Source organism: Anoplophora glabripennis, unplaced genomic scaffold (assembly GCF_000390285.2).
Source record: "Anoplophora glabripennis isolate ALB-LARVAE unplaced genomic scaffold, Agla_2.0 scaffold301, whole genome shotgun sequence".
NCBI classification, from domain to species: domain Eukaryota; kingdom Metazoa; phylum Arthropoda; class Insecta; order Coleoptera; family Cerambycidae; genus Anoplophora; species Anoplophora glabripennis.
Genome location: NW_019416435.1, coordinates 235,520 through 252,630, shown reverse-complemented (window position 1 = coordinate 252,630; position 17,111 = coordinate 235,520). Strand labels below are relative to the sequence as shown.

General features: G+C 31.1%; 2 protein-coding genes across 2 annotated transcripts; both read left to right on the top strand.

Moving 5' to 3' along the window:
* The first annotated feature begins 5,164 nt into the window (after window positions 1-5,164).
* On the top strand, window positions 5,165-9,698 carry LOC108909060 (probable endopolygalacturonase II). The gene is made up of 2 exons (XM_018713289.1): window positions 5,165-5,238; window positions 8,506-9,698. The coding sequence occupies exon 2, from the start codon at window positions 8,521-8,523 to the stop codon at window positions 9,613-9,615; it is 1,095 nt and encodes a 364-aa protein (XP_018568805.1). The 5' UTR covers window positions 5,165-5,238; window positions 8,506-8,520; the 3' UTR covers window positions 9,616-9,698.
* Window positions 9,699-10,885: 1,187 nt separating this feature from the next.
* Window positions 10,886-16,587, top strand: LOC108909062 (polygalacturonase-like). Its single transcript, XM_018713290.1, has 2 exons — window positions 10,886-10,992; window positions 15,422-16,587. The coding sequence occupies exon 2, from the start codon at window positions 15,436-15,438 to the stop codon at window positions 16,525-16,527; it is 1,092 nt and encodes a 363-aa protein (XP_018568806.1). The 5' UTR covers window positions 10,886-10,992; window positions 15,422-15,435; the 3' UTR covers window positions 16,528-16,587.
* Window positions 16,588-17,111: the final 524 nt, after the last annotated feature.

Sequence of the window (17,111 nt, the reverse complement as noted above, 5' to 3'; positions counted from 1 at the left end):
CTTGTAAAAACGTTTGATTTTTAGGTGTATAACCGTCATTCTTACGTTTCAAAATACTCTCAGCTTGGGATATTTTGATAGTTGACTTAATCATTGAGTATTCACTCCACAAACTCACCGGTGATTTTAAAGTTCTTGACTTCTCCATCAAATGTGCTAGCAGTAACATTTCAGAAACACCAGTATTTTTGTTCTGACCCGACTTCTCGGGCAATAAAAATTCGCAGGCAGCATTTGCTGCATTTTCTATTTGAAAATCACTACGTTCTCGCGTTTAAACATTCTTGCGTGGATAAAATACTACTTTAAACACTTATACAATAAATAACTATTAAATAAAGTAACTATTAATTAAATTCCAGTAGACGATCGTTGTTCTGGTTCTGTGGCAGCAGAAGACACTGAAGACTATATCTTTTTCGAAACTTCCATTTTATTTCTCAAACAGTCATCAACGTAGCCTTCGGCAACTGTACTGGATTTCCACCCTCCATGGCGTTTGAGGGCAAGCAGATTTGAGCCAGAATTGACTAAAATTGTGGCCGATGAACGCCGAAAACAATGTCCCGTGTAACTTTCTGGATTCTCTAGCATCAAAAACTTGGCGATTTCCTTAGCCATGTTTCCAATTTTGTTGATGCCAACGTTTTGGCTTGAACATTTTCCGTTTTGATAGTTTAAAAAACCCTGCCTGTCTTCAGATTAGGAGGACGAAGAACACAGTACAAGATTTTTTAAGATAGTGTAAAGGTTTCCTGTAATTGTAAAACACCTTGGTACCTTTGTTTTTGTATTTCTTCAGTTTAATCAGCATAGCACTGCCGAAATCTTTGGTGTCTTCTATTTTGAGATAACATAATTCCTCCCTTCGACATGCCCCAGATAGTCCAACTGCCACCACCGCCTTGATAAGTAAATATTTGTCATCTGATGCTTTCGTCAAAAACCGGCAAAAATCATCTTCTTTGAGGATTTGGGACTTCTTTGGGACGTAGTTTCCGGATTTTCGTTTGATTAGCGCTTGCAACTTTTTATAGCTTCCAAGATCTGTTGTGATTGGTACTTAACGTTGACTTGAGCATCGAAACAATCATCCACAACGTCGAAGATTTATATTTCTTAGATAGTTCTTCAAAATACACCATTACTGCATTTTCTGAGAAAGTTTGGACATTTTTGGCTAGTCGCCAGTCCATAAATCGGCTTAACTCAGCTTCATACCTGCTTCTGGATTTTGTGGGCAGCAGTTCCGAACATATTTCGCTTGCTTTCTATAAAATCTCTTCAGAATCACACATTTTCACACCCAAACTTCGGGAATTCAACAATTTTTGAAGTATCTAATCAACAAAATAAAGGAGCCGTGACGGTTGCTATGAAACTCAGCCAACTTGAAACATTGCATAATTTGGGTGACAACATCAAACAAAAATCACAATCTGGAGACGCGTATGCAAAGATGACATAACCGTGTGCAAAATGTTTAGCACACGGCGTGTGCAAAATACCGTTTTCAGAGCGTGTTTTCCGTGCACAAAACCCCCTTTTGCAAGGCAGTCGTATAAAAAAGAAATAACACATTTTAAAAAAAAAATTTAAAATCTACTTTATATATATTTACCTTAATATAAGTATTTTAATTTTCTGAAAATAACGCGGAGACACGCCTCTGCCACGGTAAATTGCAACAGTAGTTGCGATAACAGAACATTATTGGTTTATACTTTTCTTGGAATTCTATCACAACAAATATTGTACGGACTGTACTTTAATTATGCAAGCATTGCGAAACATTTCTGATTCTATTTTAAACGAAAGTTGTTGTAAATTCAGGACTGAACCAATTTACTCAACATATACCTGTAAAGAATGGCGTTCAAACGATAGCAACTTCGGAATATATCGAACAAATTTCAAAGGCAAACCGCTCTTGGATAGTAAATTCAAATAACCTTCAATGTAGCTGAGCTTGCCAATTCGAATTTCAGTTTGTACGTTACTACTGTCATCTTTGGGGATTCAGGCTTCAATTTTACATTAAAAAGTAGAAAACTTGATGCCATTTGATTCAATTTCTGTCTGATATCTATCTGATTCGAAAGCTAAAAGGGGAGTACCTTACATTCGCAGTGTGTCGAGAACGAGTTACTCGATAAAACGATTTTATTTGCCGTTTCAATTAACTTGAAGAAAATAACAATGAAAATATATATTTTTTTTACTTTAAAGGTCAAAAGATCAAAATTAAATCTATTCTTTAAAATTTTCATTAAATACCAATATTTGATACTAAATATCTAAATGAACCATATAACTTCAGTTCATATACGAAACCTACTAAATATCATTATTATTACTTTACCCATTACACTGATACTTTGAATATTATTAACATATTCTTCGCTGGACTCTAAATTTTATAAAGCCGATTTTTAATATCTTGGAACAATTTATATTACACTCAGAATCAGTTCTTTACGAATATCACAGAGCTATATTGTCTGTGACGAATATATTAACTTGTTTATTAACATGCAATATTGAAACGCAAACGAGACTCTGATCATTAAAAAACATCGATTGCAACAACAGTAGCTAAAAATAACTAAATAAGAACAGGCCAATCCAGTGATCAAGGCAGCGTGATGCCTATTTTCTAGATAAAAAGAGTATTTTTCTCAAAATAAGAACGTTTGGTCAGATCAAGATATTACTCATTGGATTATCTTCTATTTAAAAAACAAGCTACCACGTAATATATTTCAAATTGATGTTCAAATAATATTCAAATCATTCGATAAAATATGTAATATCATTAGATATAATTATATTCTACAGTGCCTCTCTTGTTAAAATAAATAAACAACAAGCGTAATATCTTTAGGTCAAATTTCAGTTTCAATTTCAAGTTTTTTGGATAATTTTTTAAAATATTTTAATTGTTCCGAGGGCATTCTAATTTTGGTAAATAAAACTTTAGAGTATAATAAAACAACACACCAGATTTCATTAAAATCGGTTTGATAGTTTGATTTGATTTGAAAAAAATTTTCAAATTTTCAAATAAATCATCTAGATACTTAAAAATTTTTTCACATAGAAAAAACCGCTCAACCTTTCATATGGTTTATGAAAAATTGAAATCGGTTGATTAGGACGGCCACAGTAAATTTTTAAAGTGGGGGAGGGGGCTTTCGCTCCGAGACTGAATTCGAAGGTTCAAAATGCGAAGCTACGAAAAAAATTGCATTATATGGGCTTCTAATGGACCAATTTCGATCTTTTTTTTTAATCCATGTCTCGCAAGCTAAGAAATTCGAATATCGTAATGCCAACTGTCTAATTTACACATATTTTGTTATAAACAAAGTTTATTATTTATGCATTAAATATACTGTATATTTTACCCAATGCTATTGCATTTTTTCAATGGAAAAATTTGTTTTCGTATATATTTCAACACTCTAAATATGAATGTATTTAATTATAATTATTACAATTGTTTAAATAATTTTTTTTTTGTTAATTACAGATAAAATTAAGAAAAAATAGTACTTGAAAATTATAATTTGTGAAAAAAACTAAATTGCAAATTGATAAATGTAATCTAATTAAAATGAAAAAAGAGTGTTAATTTTAAAAATTTACTGTGGCCGTCCTAATCAACCCATTTCAATTTTTCAAAAACCATTTGAAAGGACTTTTCTATGTGAAAAAAATTTCAAGTATCTAGATGCTTTATTTGAGGCTGTGCAACATTTCGAAAATTCGAAAAAAAAATTTTTTTTTAATTATTTTGCGAAAACTATCGAACCGATTTTAAGGAAATTTGGTGTGTTGTTTTATTATACTCTAAAGTTATTTTACCAAAATTAGAATGCCATCGGAGCAATTAAAGTATTTGTAAAAATTATCCAAAAAACTTGATTATTTTGCCTTTTCTTTATCATTTATTGCTATTTTGCAACATCGGTAATAAATTTAAACAACATTCAATTCTAAAACTTGTTTCCTCTTCAATATTCTTCCAAAATGCATAGGTTCCAAGATATAAGTAGAAAATTAAATAAAATAGGTATTTTTTTAAATTTTTTAAACATTTTTGTAATTTTGTAAATGTTCCGAACCTCGCCTATATCTAGGGATCTACACTTTTATTATGTCACATCCACCTCAAAACAGATCTGCCCTACCAATTGAGAGCTTCCAACTTCTTACATTTAAAATTTGAACAAAAATGGAAAATTAGGAGAGCTTCATCTGTCAAAAAGGTTGGAGTATATCCAACCAAAATATATATTTGTCTTGTACGTTTCCTTCATAGAATCCACTATTTATCAAAATAATGACACTGATTAAAATGCCGTATAGAATAGATAAGCTCCCAGCTCATTCACTGGCACCATTTCTTAAATTTTTCTACATAACTATTACGAAACTATACAACATACAATATGTAATTTTTAGCAACAGTCTACGAATTCCCGTTCTCTAAAGTTCTTGAATCCACATTTTTCTACAAAATGCAACAAATTCTTCATAGCAATGAGATATACTTTTACAAACAAAAATTAAACAAATCTGACTAAATCTGTTAACATGGCATATTATTAAAAATGAAAACATCATGTGTTAATTATCGATACGTTACGAGGTTAGTGACGATTTAGATAAAACAGAAGAAAATTAAAATTGTCTGTGTTTAATGTAATTAGATCCCAGCATTCATATTTAACAGGGATTTACAGAAAGTAATTACACATCATTCATTCACATTCATTCAAAGAGAAAAGTGATAATCTGAGCACTTCACTTCATTTTCATAAACAGTAATTGTTTTTTATTTAAGGCAAATATTGTAAAAAAAATATTCTGATTCTTTCCACCTTAACTAACTATAACGTATACTTTGTAACTATGACTTTAAAAATATTTAGGTATATGCTAAATGGACCCATTATATAACATATAACATTATCTCTTCATAAGACAACAAACATTTATTCTAGAATTGTTATCTTTTATTCAGAATTCTAGATCTTATTGATAATATACATAACATCGATTACACTTCAACAAAAATTTATCACTAATTACTACAGCTAAAACAACATGTTTAAATGACGGCATTCAGATAAAAATGTTTACGTTAATATTTGAGGACTTTTACCAATATAAGGTAATGACTCTAGTGTTATTCGAGAGCTTGAAAGGACGATATTCCTGAAAGTCTATAAGGTATGTCCAATCCACAAGAATATTGGCTTTTGCTTTTCTGTTTTGTTTCCTTTTAACGGATTCAGGTTTGCAAGGATTTGGATTAGATGAGATTTGAAGTAAAGAGTAGTATTATTAACACGTAATTTTATGCTAGGTATGTTTAAGGGTTTATTCAAATGGATTTGATCGATCCATACAGATAATTTTTCAATAGCTCATTATTTTTTTTATTAATTTCGCCTAAGAAATTGTAAACAAGAATTTCTCAAAGATATAATAAATAAATTTTTCACACTTTGTTGCATCTAAGTATAATCAAAAACTTAAAAACTATACTTTTATCTCTTTTCTTCTGTAAGACATAAATAAAGCTACATTTTCGTAATTGGGTATAACTAAAGTTAGTATAAAAAAAAATTTCTAGTGAGTAAATTAATGAACTTATTTCAATATATGTTACTTCTTCAGAATTGTTGTGTGGAGAATATTTCAAACTAGCAATGAAAAACTTCAATTACAATTTGTGCAAAAGGACTTTGATATAACACCGATATTAGTATACCTTAGATATAGGTAGTGTCGGCATTAATTAGCTTTCGATTAATTTTGCAACATCAATTAAAAGTTTTAATTAAATATTTGCTAGTCAATCAGCACAACTCTTGGGAATTAATGCAAAAGATTAAAGAGAGCACACCACACCTATATGAGAATATACAGGGTGGCCGCTGGGATATCCGAGATTCTATTCACTTTTCCCGAATTCCCAACAGCTCTTGAAATATCGGGAATTGAAGTTCCAGATCGTATGGGTAGTTATTGTCTTTCCGAAGTCAGTTGAACATGTAAAAATGCGCCTGGCAATAAAATTTAATGACTTTCATAGGCATCCCTAAAAAAGTTTTCTGCTGAAGGTAAAAAATTATAATGAGTTGTATATAATGTGTAGAAAATTTCTATTATATATTCATTTGGCCAACAACATATTTTAAATATTTATGTCCTTAAACAATTTTATTATATTGATGATAAATTTCGTTTTGTTCCGTTTCAAAAGGTTTCCAAAATGCCATGTTGTAATAATATTATTTCTCCCTTTCGCAATTGTAATATCAATGATTAATAGAAGGTGTCTATAAAAAATTAAAGTTACCTTAATCACACCAAATTCCGCATTGCTGCACTGCACTGCTGGGCAATTTGTCAACACTTGTCAACAGCTGAGATTTATTGCCCAGTGGCCCAATGCAGCTGCGTTAGATTTCATTTGCTCCCGCTCGCATTCTTCAACTGGGCATATACATTACTACCACCTCCACGTTTAGTTCGACCAGACCTGTATATGGGTATGGTTAAATAAATATGTGAACAAGTTTTTCAAATATTTCAATACCGACGCGACCGAACCTGTCAACGTGTTGGTTTTTCAATTGATATCGGAAAGGAGTAAATTACATTGTTGTAAAGGTCTAGGTAATTTAATAATTAGCGATTTGGCTGGGATTAAAAAAAAATTATTGATTGCAGTTTGTTAATTGCATAAGCTGGTGGTCACATTGAGCAGTTTTAATAATTACACTGGCATTATGATTTTATTAAAATAAACCACATTTTTTTCTAAGCCCTCTAGTCCCATAACGACATGGCAACTTCAAACCTCGATATTTCAAGAACCATTTGGCATACGGGAAAAATAAATAGAATAATTTTAGCCTAAAATTTGTCATAGTATAGTTGGTCAAGTCATTTGTCACTAACATTTTAAAATGATTGCCTTTGAAATTAAGATTATCAACTAAAAAATATGTTATCATTTAAAAGAAAACAATATGTGTCACTGACATCAGCTATCACTATCGTATTTGTTATGTTTTGAAGACAATTAAACTTTGTAGTAATATTTATAAGAGGCAATCCATACTAGTATTTGGGCTGCTAAATAATAAGCACATAAGATAAATATTACAAAATACTTGAAATAAAAAAAGACTCTTCAATTTATATAATTAACTCTTACGAAATGGAATTCCCATTGGACTATATTACAGTAGGTACTTATTATGTCTTTTTTTCTCTATTTAATTTATTTTTTTATATAAGTATTTTGCGTACTGAAAAGCAAAGAATTACTTACTTACTCATAAACAAGAGTCGCGAGTTGATTTTTACACATATTTTTTTGCTTTGCTATTCCGAATCGGATAAAACTGGGTTTATAAAATACAACCCTTTAAGTGATCCTTTTAGCGCATGGGTTATTTAATTAAAAAATTTTAAATATTGTTAATTAAATTTATAATTTAATTCATACTTACCTATTTCTTAGTGTGGTAGAAATATCGATCTGTATCGAGAAAACTAAGCGTTTTCAAACATTCCATTGTGAGACTTCCTTTTTTTGACTACCCAAATTTAAATTTCAAATTTAGCTAATTTATCCTTAAAACAACATCTGCACGGTGATGCAGTCATAATATCATTAATTTTAATCACGTACTTGGAAGGTCTAAGAAAGACAGATAATCTAAAAAAATAATACTCGACCTTTTAAAAAATAAGCAAATTACCCCTTAACTCCCGTTAACTCGGCGCCCTACTTCGCAACGGGGAACGCGCCGGCTGGCGGACCACAAAGTGTTTAAACGTTGAAGCGAAACAGCTGATTTCCCAGTTGTCTTGAACTTTGCAATTGGTTTCAAAATTAAATTAGCAGCGGGTCCCAACTTAACAAAGTGCTATGGACGGATGAGTGAGTGTTTTTTAGCCGTACTATCATTTTAAATCTTTGGAAAGCAATATGTCACAATAAGGTATATGTACTACAAACTGAATAATGAACATAGTACTAAACACACATATAAGACATAGTGAAAATGTTAACAATATTACTCATAAAAGTAAAACCCAACATTCGAAAACAATTATTATCGTTGTACACTTGTTTTTATTAACAAATAAATAATCTTGTTAATATTTAAAATGTATAAAAATATCTTATTCATTCATGTGTCTAGGTAAAGAGGTCTGTTTTTGTCGTTCACTATTAAAAACACAGTAAAAGCTAGGTTAGTGACCGAATACAGTAGGTCAAGATTCACTCTCGATAAACCTTTGTAAAAATATTTTTTCAGCCTAAGTATGCATTTTTTTAATCGCGTATTCGTATTCTACTTATTTTTCCCTATATTCCCTTAAAATTAATGACATAACTGAATCACCCTATATACGAGTGAAAAATCATTTTTGTTATTGCTTCTATTATCTGTTACGTACGTATTGTTTCAGGTCAATCATAAAAATATGCGTTTTTTTACTGTACTAGGACTCCCAATATTGGGTATTTTGGTTACTATTCAACCATCCATAGCTGCCACGTGTACAGTCTCCAAATACGATGAAGATAACATTAAAAACATAGTAAGTGAATGTAAAGACATCACACTAGATAACTTGGACGTACCAGCTGGGGTTACTTTAAACTTGAATTTAAATCCAGGCACAAAACTTACCTTCCAAGGTACAATAACATGGGGTTATCAAGAATGGAACGGACCGCTACTTAATATAACTGGTGAACAGTTAGAAATCACTGGTGCCCCAGACCATGTGATAGATCCAAAAGGAAACATTTGGTGGGATGGTAAAGGAGAACATGGTGGCACAGTAAAGCCAGTATTTTTCGTTTTACACGGGCTGAAAGACTCCGTAATCCACGATTTAAAAATAAAAAATACTCCGTATCATGCCATTTGGATCGAACATAGTGATGGTGTTATCGCGTCTGATGTTTACATTGACAGTAAAGACGGTGACACCATGGGAGGACATAACACAGATGGATTCAACGTATGGACTTCTAATAATGTTACACTCGAACGTATCACAGTTTTTAATCAGGATGACTGCATTGCCATCAAATCTGGCACCAACGTTCTAGTTAGGGACGTCTACTGTTACGGTGGACATGGCCTGTCAATCGGTTCTGTTGGCGGTAGAGATTATAACATTGTGGAGAATGTTCTAGTATCCAATGTTGAGATAGAAAATTCAGATAATGGGGTGAGGATTAAAACCGTATACGGGGCTACTGGATCAGTAACCAATGTTACCTACGAAGACATATTTTTAGTGGGAATAAATAATTATGGTATCATTATTGAAGGTGATTATAATATCGATACTGGTAGTCCTACTGGCGTGGCTACTGACGGTGTTCCTATTAAAGATTTTACATTGAGAAATGTTACTGGCACTGTTAAAGAGTCAGGTGTTAATATCTACGTATTAGTAAAGAGCGCTTCCGACTGGCACTGGTCTGATATTGACGTGACTGGTGGAGAACAGACCAAAGAATGCGAGGGTATTCCTGAAGACAGTGGAATATCTTGTGAATAACCGATTACACTATATCATGTTTTATAAATAATTTGTCCATGGATAAATGTAAATAAATGGTGTTTTGTTTCTTCATGATCATACGTGCTTCTTTAAATAAAAACCATGTAACCAGAAAATACATAGATCTGTTTTAATCAAACTAACTAGATAGAAATGGATATTTTGAATGAAGTTAAAAAAAAAGATTTGTTTTGAAAGTTGTACAACTGTATTGTCCTAATGCAGTATTTTCATTATTATTAATATTTTCAATAATAAAATCACAGGAGAGTCATCATAAATTTAAAAAAAAAATGTTTACCATGCGATAGACAAGATTTTTTATTTAGAATTGTACATATATCTTTGCATTCTCATTTTTCATTTAATTTCGAATGTATTAAAAGATATCTAATCCTGCTCGAATTTGGCAGTTTTTTTTCACACTGTTTGAATAACGGCATCTCATAATTTTCCTCATTCTGTTTTTCTGTATTAAATTCATAGCACTTTAAAATATCGGCCAGTTGTGTGGGTGTACGTTTTCCAAGTTGTTCCTTCTTTCCTTTCAAAATGACATCCAAATAGACGCGTTGCTTTTTTGAATTTTAAAATTTTCATGCAAAGTTACAAACGTTAAGTCAACAAAAATTTAATAAAACAAATCACTCAAATTATTCTCATAATAACCACAGGGTTTCTATAACTTTAAATGTCCCTTAAATTTGTTTAAAATTATTTCAGTTACGAATTCTTGCTATAAAACTACATAATTACTTCTAGAGATGATACTCCTGAAGTTAGAAACACAAATTTCTAAGGTAAGGACAGTGAAACGATTAAGGCGGTAATTTGTTTACCTTCCAGACTGAACTACTAAAAACTAAAGTATAGAAAGTTGTACCCACTTCACAAACCATACTATTGATCATTTTCTGTGCTAATTCTTGGAAATAATATAAATATAAGGGCTAATCTCACCTTATTTGAAATTCGAAACTGTAGTATTTTATAAGAGTTTTTCAATAATTTCAAGATAAAATAGGTAGTATTACATATCCAATATTTTTGGTATGAATCAATGAAGTTTATTTCAATTTTAATATTATAAAAGTTAGATACCAAAGGATATTTTGTGGTAATAAGGCGGAAATTAAAATGTATTGTTTTTCTGTTCCAAATCTTTTATCTTGATATTGCTCACGTTGTTATATACTTAAAAACATAAAATCTATCGCTAATTAATTTGTACCCACTACAAAAATCGTATTAATGACGACATTAAGATAACAGCATTTATATCACTCGAGAACCTTTTCCTGTAAAGAGTTGGAATTTTAGTGTTATTTAGGTAATAGTTTGAAAAGGTCTAATATCTGATAGAGAAGAGGACACGTAAGTTTTTCAAATTTGCTTTACTTGAGTGACATACATAAAGTAGAATGTAGAAACGTATTTAATTCATCGATAATAAATTATAATAAGTTTATGTATACAGAAGTTGGAAAGCTGCATTTTCGTTTTCATAGCTGTCCCGAATTTCAAATTGTTTTTTATAAGGTAGAAATTCATTTCGACATTTTTGATCGACTTCTTTTATTTCTTCTTAATCATTTCTTAATATTTAGTCAAATGTAGGGAGTAATTGGGTTGATTTTTTTGTATAAAATAACAAACTATTACTTTACTTTTATGTGTTTCGTTAATTTTTATGACTATTATGTTCACCGTTTTTTTACTTAAAAGTCGATGATTATAGTTTAAGATTTTGAATATTAATAAGTATGACCGTTGTGTCCTAATTCTTTGTTAGTTATACAGGGTGATTCATTAAGAACGGGTAATTTCTAAACTGGAGATACTACATATCAAAATTTGATGATTGAGCTTAACATGTCTTATACAAATATTGCAGGTTTAGGAGAGACATGGTGTTCAGAGTAGGAATTTTAATTTGAAGTTTCTCAATAATTTTAGAATTTTTAGCAGAATCAACTCGAAAATTGGTAATTCTATTTTTTTTGGTATGAGAATTACGAATTTCATGCTGAATTTGACGCTATTTGTACAGGGCGCTAGTTACACCCTGTTACTTCAGTAAATCAGAACACATTTTTTTGTATAAAGAACTATGGCTAAAGTGAGTTGAAAATCTAAAAGGCAGTTCAGTTTTACAGAGAAACCCTTTAATTCATCTAACTTTATCGGGTTTTATTATTTTAAATTAAAAAAACAAATGTACAGGATAACAACAACAAAGACAATAAATAACAGTAATAATGAGTAACAGTAATAAAAGAAAACTTCAGAAGTATCTAAGTACACTTTTAAAGATCTTTGGATATTAAATAAAATGTGTCGGTTTTTCAATCGTATTCACGGATTCTTGAATTTTTTGTCGCAACTCCTCGATGGAATTAATTTTTTCTTTGTAAACTATTTCCTTCGTTAGTGATCATATTGAGAAGTCTAGAGGGTTTAAATCTGGACTTCTCAGTCAAAACAAATTCACCTCCACGGCCAATCCACCTATGAGGAAAATCTTCATTCATGTACTGGGGCACTGACAGAGGAAAATGTGGTGATGCCCCATCCTGCATAAACTACATGTCTCGTCTTATGGCTAGTGGTATATCTTCTAGGTGTGTGTTTAAATTTTGGGCAAGAAAGTTTAACAATATAGAGGTCCTTTCAGATTAGGAGGGAGTTTGAAAGGATCAACAAAAAAAACAAGATATCACACCACACCAAATTTTACCTTAAATTTATACTGAAAATGTATTTCCCTTAGAGCATGTGAATTCCCACAAATGATGATGTTTTTCCGATTAAAAACTTCTCGTCTAGTAAATGTCGCGTCATCGGTGAAAATCTTGGTTTTCTATTTGTTTATATATTAAAAATTGGGAAAATTGTAAGAGAGCTGGTAAATCTTGAGTTAATAAATTTGAACAGGAGTATAGTGATATGGAGGAAGGTTGTCTTTCTTTAAAATTCTCCAGATAGACGATTGGCTTATCCCTATTGGGTGAGCACTGGGCATATCGTTGCGAAGTACGCTCTATCTGGACTGTAACTTTATCAAAAGGTTTTTTTCTAAAACACTAATCCTATGCCAGTATTTGATCATATCTTTATTTTAAGTAAATACAGTAAATCTATGTAAAAATATACAAGGGGTTCTGTTAAAAATTATCCTCTTAATTCATTATTCAATTCCCGATCCAATTCTTTCTGCAACCCACGCATACAAAATTTAAAAAAATTCAGTAGTTTTTGTTCTCACTTATTTATTCCTACCTCGAAGAAATAGAGAGTTATGTAGGTTCGCCTCCTTTTAACTAGTTCAATAAGTTTGCTGGTAACTGATGTAGACATATTAATATTAAAATAAACATGTTCTTTCGATGCATTTATAGCAGTAATAGTTTATTTAATATTTATCAATCACAAAGTTTAATATTAAATAGTCTCTAAATATGCAAGATTTACCTTTCGTTTTTTTTAATCTAAACTAACTGATTTCAAACTCAATAATTTACATGTAAAAAAAAATAGTTATTTATTATTTTACATAAATAATAAACAATTAAGTAATTTAAATTTAAACCAGTCCTAAACCCAAACTTTCAGATTAGTTTGATATTAAATAAAAATAATTTCCGCAAGCAAGAACAAGTACATATAAAATTATTAACTGGAACATAAATCATGTGAAAATGTATTTTCTTTACATTTATCTCTCTTGTGCATTGATTTTAAAATATTCTGTAGTAAACCATAGTTACAGTGTGCAACAAACTGGCAGTTTATAAGAAAACCGATATCTTTCCACTTATGCTTTATAGGATTTCCGAGAGAAATAATTTCTATGGAAACCCGGTACCAATAATCTTTGAAGTTAATCAATTTAAAACTGAACCACCATATTTATATATCTTTCATCTAACATATTATCTGTTGCTATCATTATTATAGTCTGTTTAGAAATGAAAGAGAGTAATAAAAGCTCATTATGTATGCAAATCGTAAATAAATGTAGTACTGGTGCTTATATTCAATATTGTTATATTATGTTTTATCTATATAGAAGAGGTGTACTTTTAAAAAACTTTTTGCGATCAGACTGTACTAAATTGTAGCAGGTAGCTAAAATTTAATCCCCGACAATCCGTCTTTGTCTATGCCGCTTCAATTTCTCGGTACATTTCTCTTATAAGTAAACAATATAAAAACAGCATTTCAAAACATGAGGCTACTTCAAGCATCATAACCGGCTTAAGAGGGTTTTTGGTAATTCAAATAAAATTATTCAATATTATTATCAAAATATTTATTTAAATTTAGTGAATAGACTTTTATTCCACACAAAAATATATGTATTTTGAAAATTCAAATTATGGTGAGTAAATGTAGTGTTGTATAAATGTACAATAAAGAAAATAAAAAAGTAGGTATATTAAAATTCATCCTCTGAATATTCTGATGAATTATCTTCGTCTCCTAGATTGATAACGATAGGTTCCACAGTAACGTCAATTAAATTATCGAGTTCCCACATTTTCTCCTCTTCTTTTGTACATGATGTATACATCTTTGCCAGTTATCTGCAGTTACTCGTTCCAAGGAATTTTTTAACAAAATTTTCACGTCACTTAATTTAAACGTCGTATTATTTCGCGCTACATTTCCTTTTACCTGCGCCCAGACTAATTCGATTGGGTTAAGTTCACAGTGATAAGGTGCTAACCGTAGTACCGTTATTTGGCGATTTGTTGCCATTTCATCGATAACATATTTTTTCTTCTATTTATCTTTATTAAGATTGACAAGAAGTGTCAAAAGTTCATTTTTCACCATATTTGTTTCAATAGAAATGTTTTTTCCGGATAACCATTGAATTATATCGGCTTTCCTCCAAGCAGTCGTAGGCGTCCGCTCGGTCTGCCGTGAATGGTAACTGGCATTATCCATGACAATTACAGACCCCGGAGGAATAAGATCCAACATCTGTGTAAAATACTCTTCGAAAACATCTGCGTTCATGTCATCGTGATAATCACCTGTATTTTTAGATTCAAATAAAAGTAAACCGCTACAAAACCACTGGCACTACCTATATGTGTCACTATTAATATTCGTCCTTTACCTGAAGGTGCTTTGAACCCTGTTGAAAGTCCATCCAAAAATGCTTGTCGAAAACTTTTTACATTTTTATCTTGCCATACTTTTGTTACAGTATATCCCTCGTTGACCCAAGTTTCGTCTAGATAATAAATATTCCTTCCTTCATCACGGAATTTTCTAATTGATCTTAAGTAGGATCATCGCCAACAAATAATTTCATCTTTATCGATAAGAACTGACTTCCTGTTCTACTTTTCCCAGCAAAAATTCAACTCTCGTAAGACGGCCCATAATTTGCTACTACTGATTTTTGGCAAATCGTTGTCCTCTGAAAGATCACTTAAAATTTTGTTTAGCGTTGGTATTTCTTTTTTAAAATAAAATGAGTGTACTTTAGTCACTAAACACAAGTCGAATTTTACTCTACTGCACTAGCACGTCTTCGTATATTCAGCTCTAAGACTGGATTGATCTGTCACAATACACTGGCTCCTGCCCTATGATGTATCCAGTAAAATATACTAATGTACACCCATTACCTGTTAGCATTAGTGTTACCCGATAATTACCTGAAACGAAATATTAGCACGCCCATGGCCGGTTCTTATCTCGGGGTTTTATTACTCTCTTTCATTTCCAAACAGAGTATAGTGATTATTTATAACTGAATTTAATATGTATTTTTGTATTTTTTTAGATTGATCATTAAACATGCGTTACTTCGTTGGTGTCGTATTCCTGATACTGGATGTGTTAGCTGTTATTAACCCAACTTCGGCCGCTTCCTGTACTATCTCTAAATATAGCGAAAACGATATTCAAGATGCAGTGAAAGACTGCACTGAAATTGTCTTAAACGGCATAAGTGTTCCAGCTGGCACTGCTTTAAATTTAAATTTGAATACAGGCACTAAACTCACTTTCCAAGGTACAATAACTTGGGAATTTTATGAGTGGAATGGTCCATTGCTTAACATTACCGGTGAACAGATAGAAATAACTGGTACTTCAGGCCATGTACTAAATCCGCAAGGAGATTTATGGTGGGATGGTCTAGGAGAACACGGAGGAAAAATTAAACCGGTATTTTTCATCTTACACGGAATGAAAAATTCTGTAATTCACGATATAACTGTAAAAAACACCCCTTACCACGCTATTTGGATTGAAGATAGTGATGGTATTTCCGCGTCTAATATTGTTGTTGATAACAAAGACGGTGACACCAAGGGAGGCCATAACACAGACGGTTTTAATGTGTGGAGATCCAACGCCGTCAAATTAAGTGGTATCACTGTTTATAATCAGGATGACTGCATTGCCATAAAGTCTGGCACCAACGTACAAGTTACAGACACCTACTGTTATGGTGGTCATGGCCTATCAATTGGTTCAGTCGGTGGAAGAGACTATAACATTGTCGAAAATGTTCTGGTATCAGATGTTGAAATAGAAAATTCAGACAATGGAGTGAGAATTAAAACTGTTTACGAGGCTACTGGTTCTGTAACCAATGTCATATATGAAAATATCGTCTTAAAGGACATAAAAAAATTTGGAATTGTCATCGAAGGTGATTACAATATTGAGACTGGTGGTACCACAGGTGTTGCGACTGGCGGTGTTCCGATTACTAAATTTATATTGAAAAATGTTACTGGAACAGTTAAAAAGTCAGGTGTAAACATTTACATTCTAGTTAAAAATGCCGCTGAGTGGGACTGGTCTGGAATCAACGTTACCGGTGGAGAAAAGACAAAAAAATGCGAGGGCATCCCTGAAGGAAGCGGAATATCTTGTTGACACACATTGTATTTTGAAAATATATGATGCTTCATTAAATAAATGATAGATATACATCAATCCTGGTTGCATTTTATTTTCAATGTGATAGAACATACAAAATCTAGTGCTTTGTTCTTTAATGTTCAAGGCAGAATTAACGAAAAATAATTACAGGTTAAAGATAAATTATTTTATTTTACAAATTTATTAATTTTTATAAAAAATATCCTTTAAAAACTATTTTATAAGTTAAAACAATAGTCTTGTAAACAAATTCAAATATTGTTTAGATGAAATATGCTATGATAGATTTAAATTTAGAAACAAATATTAAGATTCATGTAACACAAAACTATAAAATAATTTGAATATTTTTATTACTTTCTAATATTTGTATTTTATTTCAAATTGATCTTAATTGTTTTCACAAAATTAAATATTCATGTTGAATAATTTATGCCTGTAAATTTATTTAAAGTTGCAAAATCACTTATTACTTCATTCCAATTTAATTTAATTGTACTTATATTAAATATTTGAATATAATAAATTTATAAAAAAGAAAAATGTATTAAATATTCATTTATTAAAAACCAATCACA

Bases quoted from the DNA above. Each gene is read 5' to 3' on its own strand.
- LOC108909062 (XM_018713290.1), top strand. From the start codon at position 15,436: ATGCGTTACTTCGTTGGTGTCGTATTCCTGATACTGGATGTGTTAGCT.
- LOC108909060 (XM_018713289.1), top strand. From the start codon at position 8,521: ATGCGTTTTTTTACTGTACTAGGACTCCCAATATTGGGTATTTTGGTT.